At 43.1% G+C, this 17,678-nt stretch overlaps 2 protein-coding genes across 7 annotated transcripts; both read left to right on the forward strand.

Moving 5' to 3' along the window:
- The first annotated feature begins 919 nt into the window (after positions 1-919).
- Positions 920-12,821, forward strand: LOC133167831 (rap1 GTPase-activating protein 2-like). Of its 6 annotated transcripts, none has more exons than XM_061298820.1 (24): positions 920-1,169; positions 3,498-3,533; positions 6,304-6,388; positions 6,551-6,586; positions 6,796-6,843; positions 7,308-7,340; positions 7,544-7,777; positions 7,866-7,969; positions 8,095-8,173; positions 8,270-8,323; positions 8,394-8,477; positions 8,568-8,668; positions 8,744-8,873; positions 8,959-9,114; positions 9,201-9,272; positions 9,410-9,496; positions 9,618-9,764; positions 9,834-9,938; positions 10,041-10,132; positions 10,218-10,328; positions 10,450-10,537; positions 10,772-10,838; positions 10,966-11,036; positions 11,118-12,821. In XM_061298820.1, exons 1-24 carry the CDS (start codon positions 1,126-1,128, stop codon positions 11,127-11,129), a joined length of 2,076 nt encoding a protein of 691 aa, XP_061154804.1. In that variant the 5' UTR covers positions 920-1,125; the 3' UTR covers positions 11,130-12,821. The 6 variants fall into 6 exon arrangements, 5 of the variants coding, with proteins under 5 accessions (XP_061154804.1, XP_061154799.1, XP_061154802.1 ...); XM_061298815.1 differs by lacking the exon at positions 6,796-6,843 and having other exon boundaries at positions 11,118-11,143; positions 11,230-12,821; XM_061298818.1 differs by lacking the exon at positions 6,796-6,843 and having other exon boundaries at positions 11,121-11,143; positions 11,230-12,821.
- A 256-nt stretch (positions 12,822-13,077) lies between these two features.
- ncbp3 (nuclear cap binding subunit 3) lies at positions 13,078-17,497 on the forward strand. The gene is made up of 13 exons (XM_061300205.1): positions 13,078-13,295; positions 13,991-14,056; positions 14,132-14,237; positions 14,314-14,439; positions 14,557-14,682; positions 14,752-14,879; positions 14,976-15,084; positions 15,176-15,275; positions 15,377-15,483; positions 15,568-15,883; positions 15,998-16,146; positions 16,420-16,602; positions 16,684-17,497. The coding sequence occupies exons 1-13, from the start codon at positions 13,113-13,115 to the stop codon at positions 16,980-16,982; spliced, it is 1,998 nt and encodes a 665-aa protein (XP_061156189.1). The 5' UTR covers positions 13,078-13,112; the 3' UTR covers positions 16,983-17,497.
- The last annotated feature ends 181 nt before the right edge of the window (positions 17,498-17,678 follow it).

Here is a 17,678-nt window from a genome sequence, read left to right on the forward strand (position 1 = left end):
TATGCGGGAAAAAGGTTCAACCTGTTCAACCTGTTGGTTGTGTCATGACATCATGTGCCAGTACGCTAAAGGTGGAATATTTTACCATTGCTTAAGGCCTTGGAATGTCATAATGATCTGATTAATTATTTGCCTGAAGGATTTATTTATTTTATACTAAAAAGCCTTACTATACATGGTCCTTTAAATAATATATTATAATATTATGGTCTTTTTTTTTTTAACTAAAAAAAAGCCTTCCCTATATTTGGTCCTTTTAATATGTATAATAATATTTTTTAATGTTAATATTTATATTCATGGTAAAAAAAAATTTTACTAAGAAAACCTTATTAGACATTTTTTTTTTTTTTTTTATAAAGCCCTGATATTCACTGTCTTTTTTTTTTGTTACAAAGAAAGTCTTACTATACATGGCCATTTAAAAAAAATGCCTAACTGTTTTTTTTCTTACTTGCGTAATCCAAAAACAAGTCTTCTATACAGTCAATAATGAATAATATTTTATGTTTTGAGCAAGTATGCCATGCATCCTCAGTCACTCTAATTTGACATAAAATGGAAAGTGATTAATTCTTAATCAATTCTTAATTCTGAACACAGCCATAACTAAGGGGGGGTGTAGACTTTTAATAGCCAGGGCTTTGGCTGCATTTTATGACTTAATATGGCATTTCAGAAAGACTAAATGAGTTTTGTTTTAATCTGGAGATAGATTCCACTTTACACTGTGCAAAAACATTCAAACCAACCTTATATAAGCAAAAGAAAATAGTTATTTCTATCTACATGAAAAGTTTTCACAGCATCACTGGTCCTATTCTGCTTCGTCAGGGCGGGCCGAGAGAGAGGAAATGCTTCCACTTGTCTCTTTGTGTCTCTCCCCCCCCTCCCTCCCCTTCTCCATCTCTCGCTCTCTCTCGTTCTCTCCAGGCTGCGTGCAGTGAATTGAAGTGAAAGAAGGAAACATTAACGGCGGGAGGGGAAAAAGGAGGTGGCGTGAAAGACGGTGTCTCGCATAGTATTTATAGCCGGCGGGATGAGGACATAGGACGAGACAAGGTAGGGAGGGAGCAACCAGACACAATAAGAGAAGAAGAAGAAGAAGAGGAGGACAAAGAGACGATGCTGAGGAGGAAGAGGAGCGTGTCGTTCGGAGGCTTCGGCTGGTGAGTGAAGCGTTTCAGGGCCTGTTTTGTTGCTCACTTTGCTCACACACGTGTAAAGGTCTTTGAGTTCATTTCCAGGCTGAGTTGTGCTGCAGTGACATCACTATGACATCACAACACCAGCATGGCAGCGGATGCTCTTGGGATGGGTACGCCTCACATCCATCCCAATTGCATTCGCCTCATTTGTTGTGTTACACAAACTTAGGCTCTAAAATGTGTCCAATTATTTGATTTCTTCAATTTATCGCGTTTTTATTTTTTTGTTGTTCTATTTTTATTTTGTCTCTTATTGTTGATTCATGTACACTAGGATTAGCTCGCTTAATAGGCCACCTGTCATAAAGACAGAATCGTGAAGCGCGTTAATGCGGACTCTTTCGATTTCAGCAAGCCGTCATCATTTTATTATTAGGAACAGAAATGAGGATTTGAAACTAAGACCATTTCTGCAAGTCAAAAAATAAAAATGCACATATTACCACATTTTGTCAAGTACAAATACACAATGCATTTATAATGCTCACTTCTAGATAGCAAGGATGTTTTAACAAACGTAGGCGGATTTATTTCACCCAGCGGCGTGTTGTTAGCCGCAGCTGCTTTGTGGGCGACTTTGCATGTTCACGAGGACACGACAGAGTGTAAATTTACAACTTTGAAGAATAATTGGTATGTTTACCAAAGTGTTCTATTGACAGCTTTGACCACGGGAACAAAAAAAAAGCTGCCGTTAATGAACAACTTGCAGTGACACAATGTTACTTTACATTTTTTCAATACAAAGTCCTGCTTTAGGATGGCTCCTTTCCTTCTACACCTCCTTCTACCCACTTTTCCATTCGTCGGTTCCCTCCATTCGATGAAAATACCGAGCGGTTTCCTCTCAGCGCACCTCGTCTACTTGGGCAGAGCAGAGGTAATAGAGTTGCATTATTGAATAATGCAAGAGCGGCTCCAGGGAAACTGCTCACATGAAATAGTCCATTTGCAATAAAAGTCCGGGTCAATTTTAAAATATTCTACAACACTTTATTGAGTTTGAATCTCTGGACAACTCGGGTTGTGAGCATGTGCTTAGTGGAATGTGTTGTACATTCAAATACATGCAAATAGTTCAGCCAACCCAGTTTCAATAAGAAGTTGGTAGCTGGCCTAAGGAAGATGAACGATTATTTCAACCATCCCCTCCGGCCCCCCTCTCTGCACGGCCCTGAGTTGGAATTTAGCATTTGAGTTTGGTCAAGAGGTGGACAAGTGGCCAGCCGATTGCAGGGCCAAAGAGCTTGTGTCTTGTCAATGTGAAACTTACTAAATGTTAATGTGTACAGCCGAGTTAAATATCCAACGCTAAAGAGCATTTGTGGGATTTTGACAGTCTATGGAAAGTTGGAACATGTCACGCATGATTTTTTTTAGTGCCATTTCTGTGCAAAGTCCACTTGAATAACAGTCTGGACTTCAACGTAGCTAACTATAGATGGATAGATGGGTAGATGGATAGATCACCGGTGTCAAACTCAAGGCCCGGGGACCAGATACGGCCCGCCACATCATTTTATGTGGCCCGTGAAGACGAATTGTGCATCAAATTCGTGTGTCATTACTAGAATTGCAAATTGTCTTCACTTTTAATAATCTTTTTTTTAAATATTTGACCAGTTTTTACTCATCTGATTTGAAAACGAGTTATTTATCAGTTTGTTTTGTAGCTTTTATTGTATTAAATATGAGAAATATGAGGTCCTCATACATTTATTTGGGTTGACAGTCATATTGGCCCTCCGAAAGAAGCTATGATTGCAATGCGGCCCGAGAAAAAAACGAGTTTGACACCCCTGAGATGGATGGATGGATGGATGGATGGATGGATGGATGGATGGATGGATGGATGGATGGATGGATGGATGGATGGATGGATGGATGGATGGATGGATGGATGGATGGATGGATGGATGGATGGATGGATGGATGGATGGATGGATGGATGGATGGATGGATGGATGGATCGATGGATCGATGGATCGATGGATCGATAGGAATATGAAAAGAAACCCTAGCAACCACATTGGAAGAAAGAGCAGACATCTTGTTTTGTTTCCTTGCTTGCTTTTAACCTCTCCATCACCATGTGATTTAGCGGAGGGCAGCACTTTAATAAATAGTGCTTTTTTATTGCCGTTCGCCTCCACAATCACACCTCTCCTCCACTCGGCTGCTAAGGTTAATCGAGTATGTGTGGATGTTAATATGTCCTTCACACATCACATCACCGTTTGAGTGTTTGAGTGCAATTTACCTTAACTGCGTGTCTTTTTCTCTGCGCAGGATTGACAAGTCTTCCGTCAGCGCCCTGAGAGCTCGGTGAGTGACATGTTATCTAACAAGAAATACTGTAATGAAAACATAAATTGGAGTCTATAAAGTGTTTTTTAGATGTCATAGGTACTCAGAGAAAATCATTTGAAGCAATAAAGCACATCTGCTAGTAGGCAGGCTTGCATCACCACTCCCTTTTTTTTTTTTTGAGCTCTTTGCAATTCAGCCTGCTAACACACGTCTCAGTGCGTGTTTTGATTTTTTTTTTTTTTTTAAAAAGAGCTAATATAAACCCGGTTGGCTCTAATCACAAACATTGTGTTTTATTTTCTCCCGCATATAGTATTGCCCTTGCAGTTGTGGAAATTTATTTGGACGTTGCTTTTTTTTTTTTTTAAATCCCTATCAGCTTGTAAATGATGGATGTGATGTCATAAATTGTAACCATTCACTTAGAGAAAGCAATAGAGAGAGTGGAAGAGAGAGAGAGAGAGAGAGAGAGAGAGAGGGAGAGAGAGAGAGGGAGAGAGAGAGAGAGAGAGAGAGAGAGAGAGAGAGAGTGAGTGAGAGCGCAAGAAATAGAGATAGAGAGGGATGCTGCATCTCATCAGAGTGGGATGCTCAGTTACCGACGGCAACGGAACAATGCTGCAGGACCGCTGGTGAGTCTGGCATTAGTCCTCATCTCCCATCTGTGAATGTGTGTTGTACATTTGACACAAATTAGCTCATGTTTGTGTGTTTTTGTAGTGTGTTTAAGTGCGTGTCCTAAAAAACATTAAAAGCGCTCATCAGTCACATCCTGCATCATCTTAATGCCCGGGACATAAAAATGACATTTGCTCATCCAACCACTGCAATATATGAAACATTTAAGATAAAACATAACAACTTGAGAGTGTGTGTGCGTTGCTAAAGGGCACACAGACCACCTGCTCGACTACAAAGCAGTGAGTTTTTTCCTCTCCTGCTTCTGTTGTTATTTTGGATTTTATGTATTTGTTGTCTTCTTCATCTCATTGTTATTCTTGTCGTTGTTGAGCGAAGTCAATGATTTCGCAATCAATCTACCGAAAGATAAACACTAACGGCATGTCTGAGGAGGACGCCCCTGCAGGTGGAGCAGATTTACTATGTGTTTTTACGTGTGTGTGTGTGTGTGTGGCTATGCTCCAAAAGTGACATAAGTCTGCGTGCACGTGTGCACGCACATGTGATGCCAGACTAATTTGAGGAGCAAAATGCATTAAAAAAAAAAAACCAAAAACATTGGACATAAAATAACACATTTGCTTTTGCAGGTAAAGAGTGAGACGTTTTTAAATGTTTAGGTTGCTTCGTGGGATCCACACCAAAGTTGTTTTTTTGAGGGGGCGGGGGGTTAGTTTAGTCCTGGACACATTGTTGTTTGTGATATTGCAAAAAGGTCGTGATCTATGTTAAGTTGCCTACGGGAACATTTTGACATCACGTTACCGTGTTAGCTCACTCGGACATGACAGGATCAGATGTGACTCGCAGCTGTCCACAGACTTAATGAGAAATGACTTGAACATAAATACACACGTTGTATGTGTCACACTAAAGACACCTCTGAGGAGTTTGGTAGAGACTGGATCAATCTTTTTTTTTTTTCTTCTAGACCAAATTAAATTAGGTCATAGCACCCGCTCAATGCGGAAGTGTACCTAATGAAGTGTCTGGTGTTTGAATGACACAAAGACCATCCTGTCCTTTCTCTTTTTCTATTACACAACAGACACACACAGACAGAGGCCCTCACCATGCGTGACCTTTTCCCTCTCAGCAGGTCTTATGTCTCCATGGTCGCATCACAGTGACCTTTTTGTTTGTTCATCGCTTCATTTTTTGAAGTCTACATGACCAAATTCAGTATGTAACGGTCTTGTTTTGCCAAAAACTTTCATTTCAAAATTGTGCAAAGACAGAATATCTTATTTGTATTCCACGTTGATTTTAATCCTGTTGCTTGGTTCTTTTTATTTAAATTTGGTTTTCTTCCATGTACGTCATTTTCATTGTGTCCGTTGTCTGAACCCACTGAAGGCTGTTGACCTCTCTGCTCGGCCACCAGCTGCTCCATTTTTTCCCCTTGAAAACTTCTGCAATTTTTCAGTAAAGGATTAGAATTTCACAGTAGGGTGAGCGTTTCAAAGCAGGCTTCCAAATTGGGCTGAGTGATTCAAAGTAAGAATCCAAAGTAGGTTTAAGGTTTCAAAACCAGCTCAATGGTGCATTACTCAAAAAGACATCAGTAAGTCAAGGCCAATTTGTGACATTTGACGGCAGTTATTTCCACAAATAATGTTTTTCCTGCTTACAATCCAATCATCTTTTTCCTGGAAGAAAATACGTTGTGATCAAATCTGACCGATTGTAAAGGTCGGACAAATGACCCGGAAAAAAAAATAACAATTTCAATCCTGGGAAATCGCAATGAGGAAGGGTCCAACCTGACACTGCCTGAGAAAATGGATGGTCCTTCTGGCTGGTTGGTGGAGATGATTACGCTGTTGTGTGTGTGTTTGTGTGTGTGTGTGCGCTATGAAGTCATCCACATTTGACTCTCTGGGCAGATTGAAGCTCTATCTTTAGAGACACACTCATTGCTCTACTGGGACAAGCGTAACGATGGTGTGTGACGCGTTGAAGAAATCAGGCACAATAGAAAAGGGCTTTTTTTTTTTTCTTACTAACTCCTAACTGTGACTAATTTACTCATAAATGCGCTCTAAATACTATTTTGTGAGTAAGTGTTGAGCTAAGCTAACTAAGCATCTGATGGTTATTCCAGCAAACAGGAGCTCCAGGCCGCCTCCAATGGTGCCGACACCGACTGCCCCCCCTCGCCACCCCGCACGGCACCGCCCACCACCAAGGTAAATCGTTCCCTCATGTTCCATGATTACAAAGCTGCACATAAAACAAAAGGAGTTGAGGCCACTGTTTGTGTCGTATCAGTTACCATGGTTACCGGCCCCAGATGACCATCAATAAATTAAAAGAATGACAGTAATATTGATCCTGTTGTGTGTCCGCAGTCGGCCCATTTCTTTGACACGTTGGACAAGATGGAGGTAAGTGCTTGGAACTTGGTCACGTGATCCATTTCCCTAGTCGGAATTTGCAAAGCACATGGTTCAGTGCTTAAAGTCAAACAAGGTCAAAAAAAAAAAAAAACGCTGTCAGTTTTTATTTAAAAATCCTCACTGGCTTGCCATTGTGATCAAAAAGCGACGGGGGGCAGCGAGCTTTGGCTAAAAAAAAGCTGTCGTGTGTGATGCAGCAGGTTCCAGAAGCTGCTGAGATGAAGGCCGTCCCTCCGAGGCAGAAGGCACGTTAGTCTGTCCTCAAGTCCGTCGCCATCTTTTCATTTGCCCATTTGTCGCACATTTTGTCTCATCAACACCAGGATCAATTTTTTAGTGTTTTTAGGACTACAAGAATAATACACAGTGTGTTACATCCTGTGTCCCATCTCATCATGTGACTATTGGAACCCAAATATTATTTCAGCCACGGAGAACTAAAGTGGGCAATTCCGAGTCAAATTTTATGTTTATCAGCTTTCAAGAAACACAGATGAATGTTTGGAATAAACTTCAACCTGGAAGACAAAAAAAGAAAAACTATCCAGAATTAATCATTGCTATGCAAATCAAGATATAAATCCCTGAGATTTTATTAGAGCCATAAAACTTTATCCTGCAAAAAGGAGAAAAATGGAGTTAGCCCACTGTAGTTCTCAGTGGCTCGTTAATTTGGGCGATTAAATGTAACAGCACTTTCTTTAAACAGGATGACTACATCCCTTATCCAAGGATCGAAGAGGTGAGTCAATCGTTATGAAACAAAATTAATCAAAATAAATACAAAGTGAAAGCGCGCAATCTAAATACCCAATAGCAGGGGTGGAAAAAAATGGCTCAATATATTTGGAGTCTTGATTCAAGAACGTGTGTGTGGCCCCGGGCCGTATTTTGACCACCCCTGTTTTAGCCAAATAATTTTTGTGGCAAACTTTGTGTGTGCAGGTGTTAGAGAAGGGAGAACCGTACCCACAGGTCATCCTCCCCCAGTTTGGAGGTTACTGGATCGAGGAACCTGAGGAACCTCCCCCGCCTGCGCCTCCCCCTGCCACCCAGGAGGCCAGCAAGGATGACGAGCAAGGAGAAGGAGGAGAGGCCCAGGATAACGCAAACTGTGGATATCGCCTGGAGGAGACCAACGAGGCCGCACGTGCGTACAGGAAGTACTTCTTGGGCAAGGTGAGTTTCCTGTATTCTCCAATAAACAAAGGGGAACTTTTTTTTTTTTGTATGTGATGTCACACTCGTTTCTCTCTTTCCTTTATAGGAGCATTTAAACTTCTCTTGCCCGTCCAGCAGCGTTGGAAACGTGTTGTTGTCTGTTAGGCATGAAGAAGAGAATCAGCAAGAACATCTCCACGTCATCATCAGGTACATTCACAAATCAAGTAATGATCCTAGGTGTGTCGTGAACACAAGATGGACAAAAGTATTGAGACATTTTGCCACTTGACAGTGAGTAGTGAGTGTAAGATTGTGTTTTGGTGCATCTTCAGGTCCCGAGTGAAGACAATCTATCAGCGCCTGTCAGTGACAGAGCTACCTGATATACCAAGTGTACAAGAGCTGACTAAGGTTCACACACACACACACACACACACACACACACAAACACACACACACATACGTCTTCATTTGTCGTCTTCATGTGTTTTTTTCTTAATCTTGCAGCTGATGTGTGACGACGCAGCTGGTCTCCGTTTCAGTCCCGTCCTTTACCCGAAGGTAAAGCTTGATTGATTCATGATTGACAGGACTGAAGATTTTTATTCTCTTTTGTGTTTGTCTCTCAAAGGCGTCTCAGCTAATTGTCAACTATGACGAACATGAGGTCAACAACACGTTCAAGTTTGGAGTTATTTTCCAACGCTTTGGACAGGTGAAAACATGCATGCGTGAGATTCTGTTCACTGAGTCAGCACAAATTGTTTCGAATTAATAGCAGCACCACTGTGTGTATGTGGGTCAGGTGTCCGAGGAGGAGCTGTTCAGGAACAATGAGGAAACGCCAGCGTTCCAAGAGTTTATGCAGCTCCTCGGCGACACTGTGGACCTGCAAGACTTTAAAGGGTTATTAGCATGGGCAGAATTTCACACGTGTAAAAGTACAGCAACATGATTGTTTTGGCTTTACTCCTGTCACAGGTTTCGGGGGGGTCTGGATGTGTCTCACGGCCAGACTGGTTCTCAGTCTGTGTACACGGTACACAAACAGCAGGAAGTCATGTTCCACGTTTCCACCAAGCTGCCCTTCACGGAGGGAGACACCCAGCAGGTAGACATCCATGTTCTAAAATTGCTGACTTAAGTCTGAGTCAAGTCATGTGACTGCAGCCTGACTGTGTTTGAACCACCTTCAGCTCCAGAGGAAGCGTCACATAGGCAACGACATCGTAGCCCTGGTTTTCCAGGAGGAGGCCACCCCCTTTGTGCCAGACATGATCGCCTCCAACTTTTTACACGCCTTTGTCACAGTCCAGGTGGAGGAACCCTGCTCGGAGAATACCAGCTATAAGGTACAGTCAAGGCCCACATCATATTGAAGTTTTCCCATGCCATAAAATTGAATTTATTCTTTGACAATATTGCGTATGATTGACAGGTGTCTGTTACAGCACGAGAGGATGTACCGCCTTTTGGACCGCCTCTCCCAAATCCAGCTGTTTTTAAGAAGGTAAGAATAGGAAAGATATGCATTTAACTTTAAAAAGGGCCAGCTTGGGCAAGATCCAGCCCACCGGAGAACTAATGAGGACAATGTATATAGAAAATGCATAAGGATAATTTGAACTGCTAACACCTGTCATTCAGGGTCCAGAGTTTCGGGAGTTTCTACTCACTAAACTCATCAATGCAGAGCTGGCCTGTTACAAGAGCATCCGTTTTTCCCGACTGGAGGTAATCCAATAGGGAAAATAAAAGAATAAATAAAGCAGGACGGTCAGTTTCTTGTACCGGTGGTGTTCCACAGGGCTCTTTTCTAGATCCTCACTCAATTTCCATTTTTTCGCTCTCTTAGGAGCGGACAAGGGCCGCACTGCTGGATACTCTCCACGACGAGCTACAGAGACGCTCCCAGAGAATGCTGGGATTGACATCTACTCTTGATGAGGAGGCTCGGGCTGAAAATGGACATGCTCACGGAGGTCTGCTGGAATCCATCAAGGTAACTTGAAATGTTGGATTTGTACCGTCCTTCCTTTCAATGTTCAGTATTCACTTCTGTCTATTTCAGAGGGCTATGCGCGGGAGAAGCGTCTCCATGGAGACAATGTCAAGAGGTGGCGGGGGGCTGCCCACCAGTTTGAGCGGTGGGGGGTTGGCACATATCAGCGCTGAGGTGAGCACAGGTTGTCTTTTCTGCAGGGTTTGTGAATCCTTGTTGTATCAAATAATATTAATATCTGTCTAATTATATGTGTTTACTATATTTAATCTTCAGGGTAGTGTAAAATCTCCAGTCAAACGCCGTTCGGGTCTGTTCCCTCGATTGTTGAGTATTGACAGCCAAACAGATAAGCACGGCCAGAGAGGGTAACCACCGACTTTGAAAATGTTTTCATACGTACATCAGCTCACAAAAATATCACTGAAGTCTTTCCACTGTAAACTTTGGTAGAGTCAGTTTCCTCGGTGACCAGAGGAACTTTGATGGTTGCCAGCCCATGTTAGAGGTGAAGTCGGAGCTGCCGTCCAATCCCAGCTCTCCAGAGGCGGGGCAACGAGACAGGTGTGTGTGTGCGCGTGTGTGTGTGTGTCGATCTATTAAAATGTCTGTTTTGCATAATGTGCCATCTGTTTCTTGTTTGCATGATTTTTTTTCACTGATTTCTGTTCTTCTTAATTTGCAGAATTTGCATAAAAAAGGATAACAGCAAAATTTCCAGATCCACCTCCAGCACGTGTAGCTTCAGTCTCCCCGCAGACGACACTCACCTGGTGAGACACACACACACTCTCCGCTTCTTAAGCACTCTTCTAATTTATGTCGAAGCCAGCAGGATGAATAAATGAGGCGGATGACACATAAACAAGTCATTTTGCTGACTGGGCTAAAATAATGAGACAGATTATGTATTCCTAACTGCCACAGTCTGGAATGGAAGACCTTGTATTTGAGTATACAAAGGGAGCAAGCATTTCATGCATGACTTTTGTCTCATTTGTCTGCAGTTTGCCCATGCTGTGACAGTAGAAGGTCAAGGTTCAAGTCCGCTCATCGTCTGTCGAAGCCCCACAGGTTGACAGCTTGACAAAAATTTTTCGCTTTGTCTCTCGTTTATTGTGCATTCTTGCATGTAATCTCTGACACCTACTTTGTTCCTTCCTTCTTATGTCACTGTGGTCTTTTTTTTGGCACCTTTCAGAATTAAAAAACAAAAACTCACCGAGATCCAACCTGAAGTTTCGTTTCGACAAGCTGAGTCACTCAGCTGCGGTAAGTCTGACTTTTGTGGTCATCTGCTGATTGCTTGAGTTTGATTTTGTGTTAATGCTAGCACTTCATCTGTCTTGTTAGCAGGGACATTAGACTGCAAGGAAAAGGTACACATTAAATTCAACTGTGAGCATTATCTTTTTGATCTAATAGTGTCTGAATCATGAATTTGATTAATTCGGTGGAATGTTAGAAAATTGGGTGGCTTCATTAACCGACGTCAGGAGAAGGACGATGCAGCACCAAGACTTTTGCTACGTGGATTCAATCATTGCCAACTGGTCTCTCCATCACTTGATTATGATCGGCTCACATATTGTGATTCACCACGGAATGCACCATGAGTGAATGTGTCAGATGAGTGGAAATAATCCCAATGATGTCACAGCGCCATCACCGGCGAGTAACTGTTTACCAAAGGGAGAGGCATACTGAGTCCTGGAAAATGCAGAAAATATTTTATGCCAAGATCAGCTAATTGCATCATTTTACTCTGTTTGTTTTCAAGAATCCCCAAATACTGCAGTATCCGCACCTTGGAATTTGATTTGATTCAGTGAAATGTCTGTTTTAGCATTTACTAAACAACGGTAGCAGTAAAACTGCCCTAGATGGAATTGAATTGAATAATCAGGGATAGAGCCGAATGAGGGTGTAAAATGAAAAATGTATTTTTGTGGAGAATATAATTGACTAAAATTGACATGCAATAATATGACTTATTTTTGTCACTCATAAATGAAGTATAGTTCCTGGAACAAGACTTGCAATCTCACATTTGAACATTTCTACGGCTAAATCAGCTTGTTTGACACTTTGTTGAAACTACAAGATGGACTGCCATTTCAAGCAAAAAACAAAAGGGTGATAGAAATGATGTTGCACTAGAAAAAAAAGCGCTTCTCCCCTCTGTAGGGGTATAAACCAGGGGGTCCTCAAACTTTTGGGGTCAAGAATGTGAAAGAGCGAAAAATATGTACCGTATTTTCCGGACTATAAGGCGCACCTAAAAACCTAAAATTTTCTCAAAAGTGCGCCTTATAGTCCAGTGCGCCTTTTATATGGACCAAATTCCTAAATTTAAACTGGCCCAAAGCATTGTGTCATGAAATCAATCATAAGAGGCCCGCTAAAGACTAGGAATCATGAATCAAAAAGCCTATGGATCATTATTTTGTGATTATAAAGTAATTTGTTGCATCTGAAGTCGAAATAAAAAAGATAAAATGGAGAATGATTTGATTTGGATTACAAATCTGACATGATGCATTAATGGTGCGCCTTATAGTCCGGTGCGCCTTATATATGGACAAAGTTTTAAAATGGGCCATTCATTGAAGGTGCGCCTTATAGTCCGGTGCGCCTTATAGTCCGGAAAATACGGTAGTATTCTTTGATTGGGATGCCGGTCCCTACAGTTACGTATGAACTTTTTAAAATGATCTGATATACCCAATAATTTACTACAAAATATTTTGTGGGTTACCCCAGTTTGAGAACCACTGGTCTGGACATCAACCATGTACAAAACTCTGTTTTTGCACTGAAAGCACAACTTTCCTTATTATGTTCATGCATCATCTTCCAAGCATTTCAGTCTATCAAGAGGATGATCAAATGTAGCATGTTTGTTTCTGTCCTGTGTCCCTTTGTTATAAGTTGTGCGTTTCTTTCAATAAAAAGTTCATTTTTGTTTCCATGAATCCAAAGTGCACTGTAAAGAAGCAAAATGTAAAATAGCTACAGATCAAGGAAACAAATGTCAATAAAGCGCCATTAAAATGAGTTATTGTTGGGATATCTGTGCTGTGCCTGTACAATAACAGGCAGAATAATTAAATATAAAAGATGGCGGAGGTACTATAGATTTATGTTTATCCATCTATTGCATTCATACGTCAACATTTGGGGGGGGGGGGGGTGCTGGGGGTCAGTTGTAAATAAAATATACCACTCCATACCAGTTGGTGGCGGTAAATGATCAACAAGCGATTTGCAAACCGCTACAAAACAAAAAATAGAAGAAGTAGAACAGCCAATCACAACAGTAGTTAGCCGTTTCTTCGCAGCGGTGTCATGGCGGCGACGCGCAGCTCGCGGCTGGCGGTGAAATCGGACAGCGGCTCTGACCGCTCCGACTCAGAGTCGGACTCTGAGTCCGAAAAGGATGCCCGCGAAGCCGAACCCATGGAGGTGGAGCAGAGCGAGCTGGAGGCTGAAGACATCTCCATCAACCGGTCGGTGAAGCCTCTGCTGCCGGTAGGTTGTCCCGTGTTGGGCCTCCCCAGACACGGCGCTGGCGTCTTCTGCATCCCGGGGAACTGTGAAGGGATACCCGGGGGGTGGTAACAATAAATCGACCTCGGCCCGGGGAAAACTGTTGGGAACATCATTTTCATCCATTCACTGTCGGGTTTTAAGTCACTTTTAGACACGGCTGGGTGAATTAAGTCAGGCGTTTCTGTCACTTGTTGCCTGTTCGCGCTACCCTGTGGCGTTGCCTGCAAACTCGCTTCGGCAACGTGCACTCTAAACATTCGACGCATGTGGAAAAGCATAAGCGCTTAATATTTTCTGACACCGTTGTGTTGTTCGACGTCTATTCATTCGGCTTATTCACAGTCAGTTTTATTGTTTGCATGTTTCAAAGGCTTTGTCATGGTCGTTGCTTTCCATTCATCGCTTGCCCTTTGGGATAAATCAAATGAATTTGTCCACATGAGCTGCGATGTCATCTAATCTTTTGATTTTGTGTGTTTACGCAAATTTTCATTTGTACTTTTCAAGGTCAGTGGTTTGTATGTAATGTCTTATCCACACCTCGCGCATCTAGTCCTCATTGTTTTTACTGCATTGTTTGGGTTCAGATGTCTGTCTCTCATTGATTTGAAGAGTTCTGATCCGGTTAAAATCCAGAAAGTTTAGTCACAAGTGGTGATTTGCCCTTTTCGCAGGATACGGGCAGGCGCTATGAGAACAAAGCAGGAGCATTCATCACTGGGATTGATGTCAATTCAAAGGTTAACAAAAAATTAATCCGCCACATAAATTCTGTTGTTACACGTTGAAGGACTCATTGATTGTATTCCCACCAGGAGGCGATTGAGAAGAAAGAGAAGCGAGCGAGGCGTTTCCATTTCCATGGAGAGGTGAGCACCACTCAGCGGAACGTTTTCCTGGATAAAGATGCTGTTAAGAAAGGTAAGAGGAGACGCAGACTGCAAAAGGATCATTTTTGTGGGTTTAATGGCTATCGTATGTGCTCTCGTGTCTTCAGCCATCCCCAAAGTGCGTATGGAGGCCGTCCACATCATGGGTGTTGATGACATGAGCACACAGGACATCTTTGGGTACTTTAAGGAATATCCCCCTGCGCACATTGAGTGGATTGACGACACTTCCTGTGAGCATTTGCACTCCAGTACATTTTTCCCTTTAGGTGTTTTTATTGTATACAAACAATAAAAAGTCAATTGTCTGTGATATGAACCCTTTAAATAAATCCAGTTGGTATCCCCAGGCAATGTGGTTTGGCTCGATGACAACACGGCCATCAGGGCGTTCATCAACACCAGCCGCATGCCCGACCCACACGATGTCATCACAAATACGGAGAGCGACACCCAGACGGACAAGCCCAGCAAAAGTCAGTAAAGGAACAAATGAATCTCTGACAGGGTCAGGTTAAATGTCTTCACGAGAGGTTTGATCGCAGGTCGTCGAGGGTCAGATGACGGCGACGAAGAAGAAGAGGCGGAGGTGGACGATGAGGCGAAGAAGAGCAACGAGGAAAGCGTGAAAGACAGCGAAGGGGAAGAGGAAAACGCGTTGGAGGCTAGTCAGGTACATAATAATAATAAATGTTTTTATTAATTGAAATTTGAAAGGGGAGCACTAAACTAATGGCGTCCATGAATATTTCTGTTAATTTGACGTCAGGGGAACGACTTGTCACGAGCCGAGAGAGAATCGCTGCTGAATAATGACTTGCGTCCTGCCATCAAGCCCTTTAAAGGAAACAAGATCCTTCTTCGCTTTGCCACCGAAGGTCTCCTCCCCGACAGCTGCATCTGCACCACCATGTGAGTAAGCATAGGTGGTCTAACTTAAATGGGACCTTTTTTCATATTCTACTTCAGATGACAAGAAGGAGCTGGGTGCCGCCCGGCGCAGTCGGTACTACATGAAGTATGGAAATCCCAACTACGGAGGCATGAGGGGAATTCTCAGCAACTCCTGGTGGGTCAACGCCCCTCGTCGCTCCCTTTGAAATTACAGTGGCAACTAAGCCCTGTCGCCACCCGCAAAAAGCACACAATTGCCTTTCTTATTTTTCTCAGGAAGAGAAGGTTCCACAACCGGCGCGGCCAGCGAGACGGCAAGAGCAAGAAACCTCTCATTGGAGACAGCATGGGACACACTCCACCATACACACATCGACATTCCGGTAAGGAAAAAAAAAAGCCTTTAGGTCAGGACTTATTTGTATAAAGAAAGTAACCTGGAAAGACACGACTTTTCACAAATGCAGCCGACCTGGTCAACCTGCCTGAGGAGCCCATCAAGGAGGAGGAGGAAGAGGACGAGGAAGACTACGGCGACGAGGACATGGACTCAGATGACCGAGTGGTAGAGTTCAAAGAGAAAGGAAACAAGGTCGCCCCGTCCTCGCGGCCTCAACTGACCGGGCCCCGGAGCAGGCTGCAGCGCTCGCCGTCCCCGTGGTCTGAATCGGACGAGATGGACTATGATCTGGAGCTGAAAATGATCTCAACGCCATCGCCTAAAAAGAGCAAGAAGATGACCATGTACGCAGATGAGCTGGAAGGGGAACTGAAGAGCATCAGGTGTGAATTGCAGATTTATGTTTTGATGGTAGTAAAATTGTTGCCAGTTACCTCAATCTCTCCTCACTGTTGTTCATGTCACCCCGTGCTGTTCCATTGTCTTGTCCTGAGCAGAAACAGGGTAGGAGGGTCCGCATCACAAAGCAGAGCCAAGTCTCCGTCACCCTCCAAGGTGACTGACGTGCGGCAGCTGCTCGAGGAGAAGAGACAGGGACTGTCTCAGCATAGACAGCACCCCCCAGCAGTCAACAGCGGGAAAACAGGTGAGCCTCATTCCTGGTTTTAGTGTATTAGGGATCAAGCCCTGCTGCGAATAGCGAAAATCCGTAAAGGATTGACACATTCCAAAAAGGTTTAGAACTGCCTGGAGATACCACAAGTAGCGGCTAAGCATTTTTTCTGAAACATAATTGTTTGGGACCAAGATAACACCAAAGAGGTACTTTTTTTTTTTTCATGTAGTGTGTCCTTCACGATAAACAGGAGTTTGCTGTCATTCCACGCCACGCTAACGGCCACTCTTGCTGTTTTTATAGATGTCCGACAGCGGCTTGGGAAGAGGCGCTACTCACCCGAAAGGGGCCGCTCTGACTCTCCCGTCTCCCCGAGAGATGTGCCTCCCCCCGCCAGAGAAGCAGTCAGTGACGTTCACCGTCGACTGGGCGTTGCCAGCGGGGACAGAGGCCACTCATCCAAGTCATCCAAAGACAGAAAGACAAGTAAGTGCATCACTGAATTCAATCCATCTGTTTTCTGTAGCACTTGTTCTAATAATTTTTTATTCCAATCCCTGTGCGCAGGCAGCCTATGGAGCCGACTGGGCGACAAAGAGGAAAAGACGCGAAGTCGCGAGCCTGAGCCAAGGGGCGGGTCGTCTGGGATGTTCTTGTCTTCGCGCCGCAGCAGGAGACGCCGAGGTAGCAGAACAGAGAAGGAAGGCGTGGAAGAGGATGACTCCACGCTGCAGAAGGTGTGGGGCGCCATGATCAAGAAGAAGCAGGAGCGTCTCAGCCACAAGATGAAGAAGAGCCGGCTGGACAACCTGCCGTCGTTGCAGATTGAGATCAGCCGGGACAGCAGCGAGGACTCGGACGCTTGAGACAAATGTTCTTTTTAATGATCATCATGATTTCATCTTTGGCACATAGTCATTATAGTTCCTGGATGGATCACTGGGAGGATCTCCTTGGCACCACATGCTTTGGAATCTCCAACTGGCTCACCTGTGTCACGTGCTTTCTCTTAAAATAGAGCGTCCAAAATTTTCTTTTGGGTGACATTCAACATTACTTTTGTATTTTGAATTCTGTTTCTTTTTTGAAGAACTCTGTACAGGTAACATGGAACAATGTTGTTTTAAAGACAAGACCATCCCCCAGCAATGTTTTTTTTTTTTAATGGCAGGAAGTTAATCAGCAAACACTTTGATAAGTAATCACTTTAAATGTCATGTGAAGCTTCTCAAATGGGACCTAGTGTTTAATTTTATAATCAATTTGTCGTGTGTGTCCGTGGAACAGCAACAAGGCCAGTTGTAGACCTAATACACATGAGGCCAGCCATGCAATTAAAAAAAAATCATGAATAAAACCCTCAAATGAACTGTTACAAAAAGCCCAAAATGCTTAAACTAGTGATGTTCACTTAAAAGAACTGGACTGCAGGAAGTGATTCGTTCACTGAAAATATTAGTTCTTTTGAACAAATCGGTCATTCACGAGCCAAAACTAGCTTCAATTTAGCCATTTGAAATTATGCACGTAAAGTTTTGTTTTTTCCATTCAATGATTTATGA

This window comes from Syngnathus typhle, linkage group LG15, assembly GCF_033458585.1.
Source record: "Syngnathus typhle isolate RoL2023-S1 ecotype Sweden linkage group LG15, RoL_Styp_1.0, whole genome shotgun sequence".
In the NCBI taxonomy this organism is placed as follows: domain Eukaryota; kingdom Metazoa; phylum Chordata; class Actinopteri; order Syngnathiformes; family Syngnathidae; genus Syngnathus; species Syngnathus typhle.

Bases quoted from the DNA above. Each gene is read 5' to 3' on its own strand.
- ncbp3 (XM_061300205.1), top strand. From the start codon at position 13,113: ATGGCGGCGACGCGCAGCTCGCGGCTGGCGGTGAAATCGGACAGCGGC. The intron at 15,276-15,376 runs GTGGGTCAACGC...TATTTTTCTCAG, and splicing joins GGAATTCTCAGCAACTCCTG to GAAGAGAAGGTTCCACAACC. The intron at 16,603-16,683 runs GTAAGTGCATCA...CCCTGTGCGCAG, and splicing joins ATCCAAAGACAGAAAGACAA to GCAGCCTATGGAGCCGACTG.
- LOC133167831 (XM_061298820.1), top strand. From the start codon at position 1,126: ATGCTGAGGAGGAAGAGGAGCGTGTCGTTCGGAGGCTTCGGCTG. The intron at 7,778-7,865 runs GTGAGTTTCCTG...TTTCCTTTATAG, and splicing joins GGAAGTACTTCTTGGGCAAG to GAGCATTTAAACTTCTCTTG. The intron at 9,115-9,200 runs GTACAGTCAAGG...TATGATTGACAG, and splicing joins CGGAGAATACCAGCTATAAG to GTGTCTGTTACAGCACGAGA.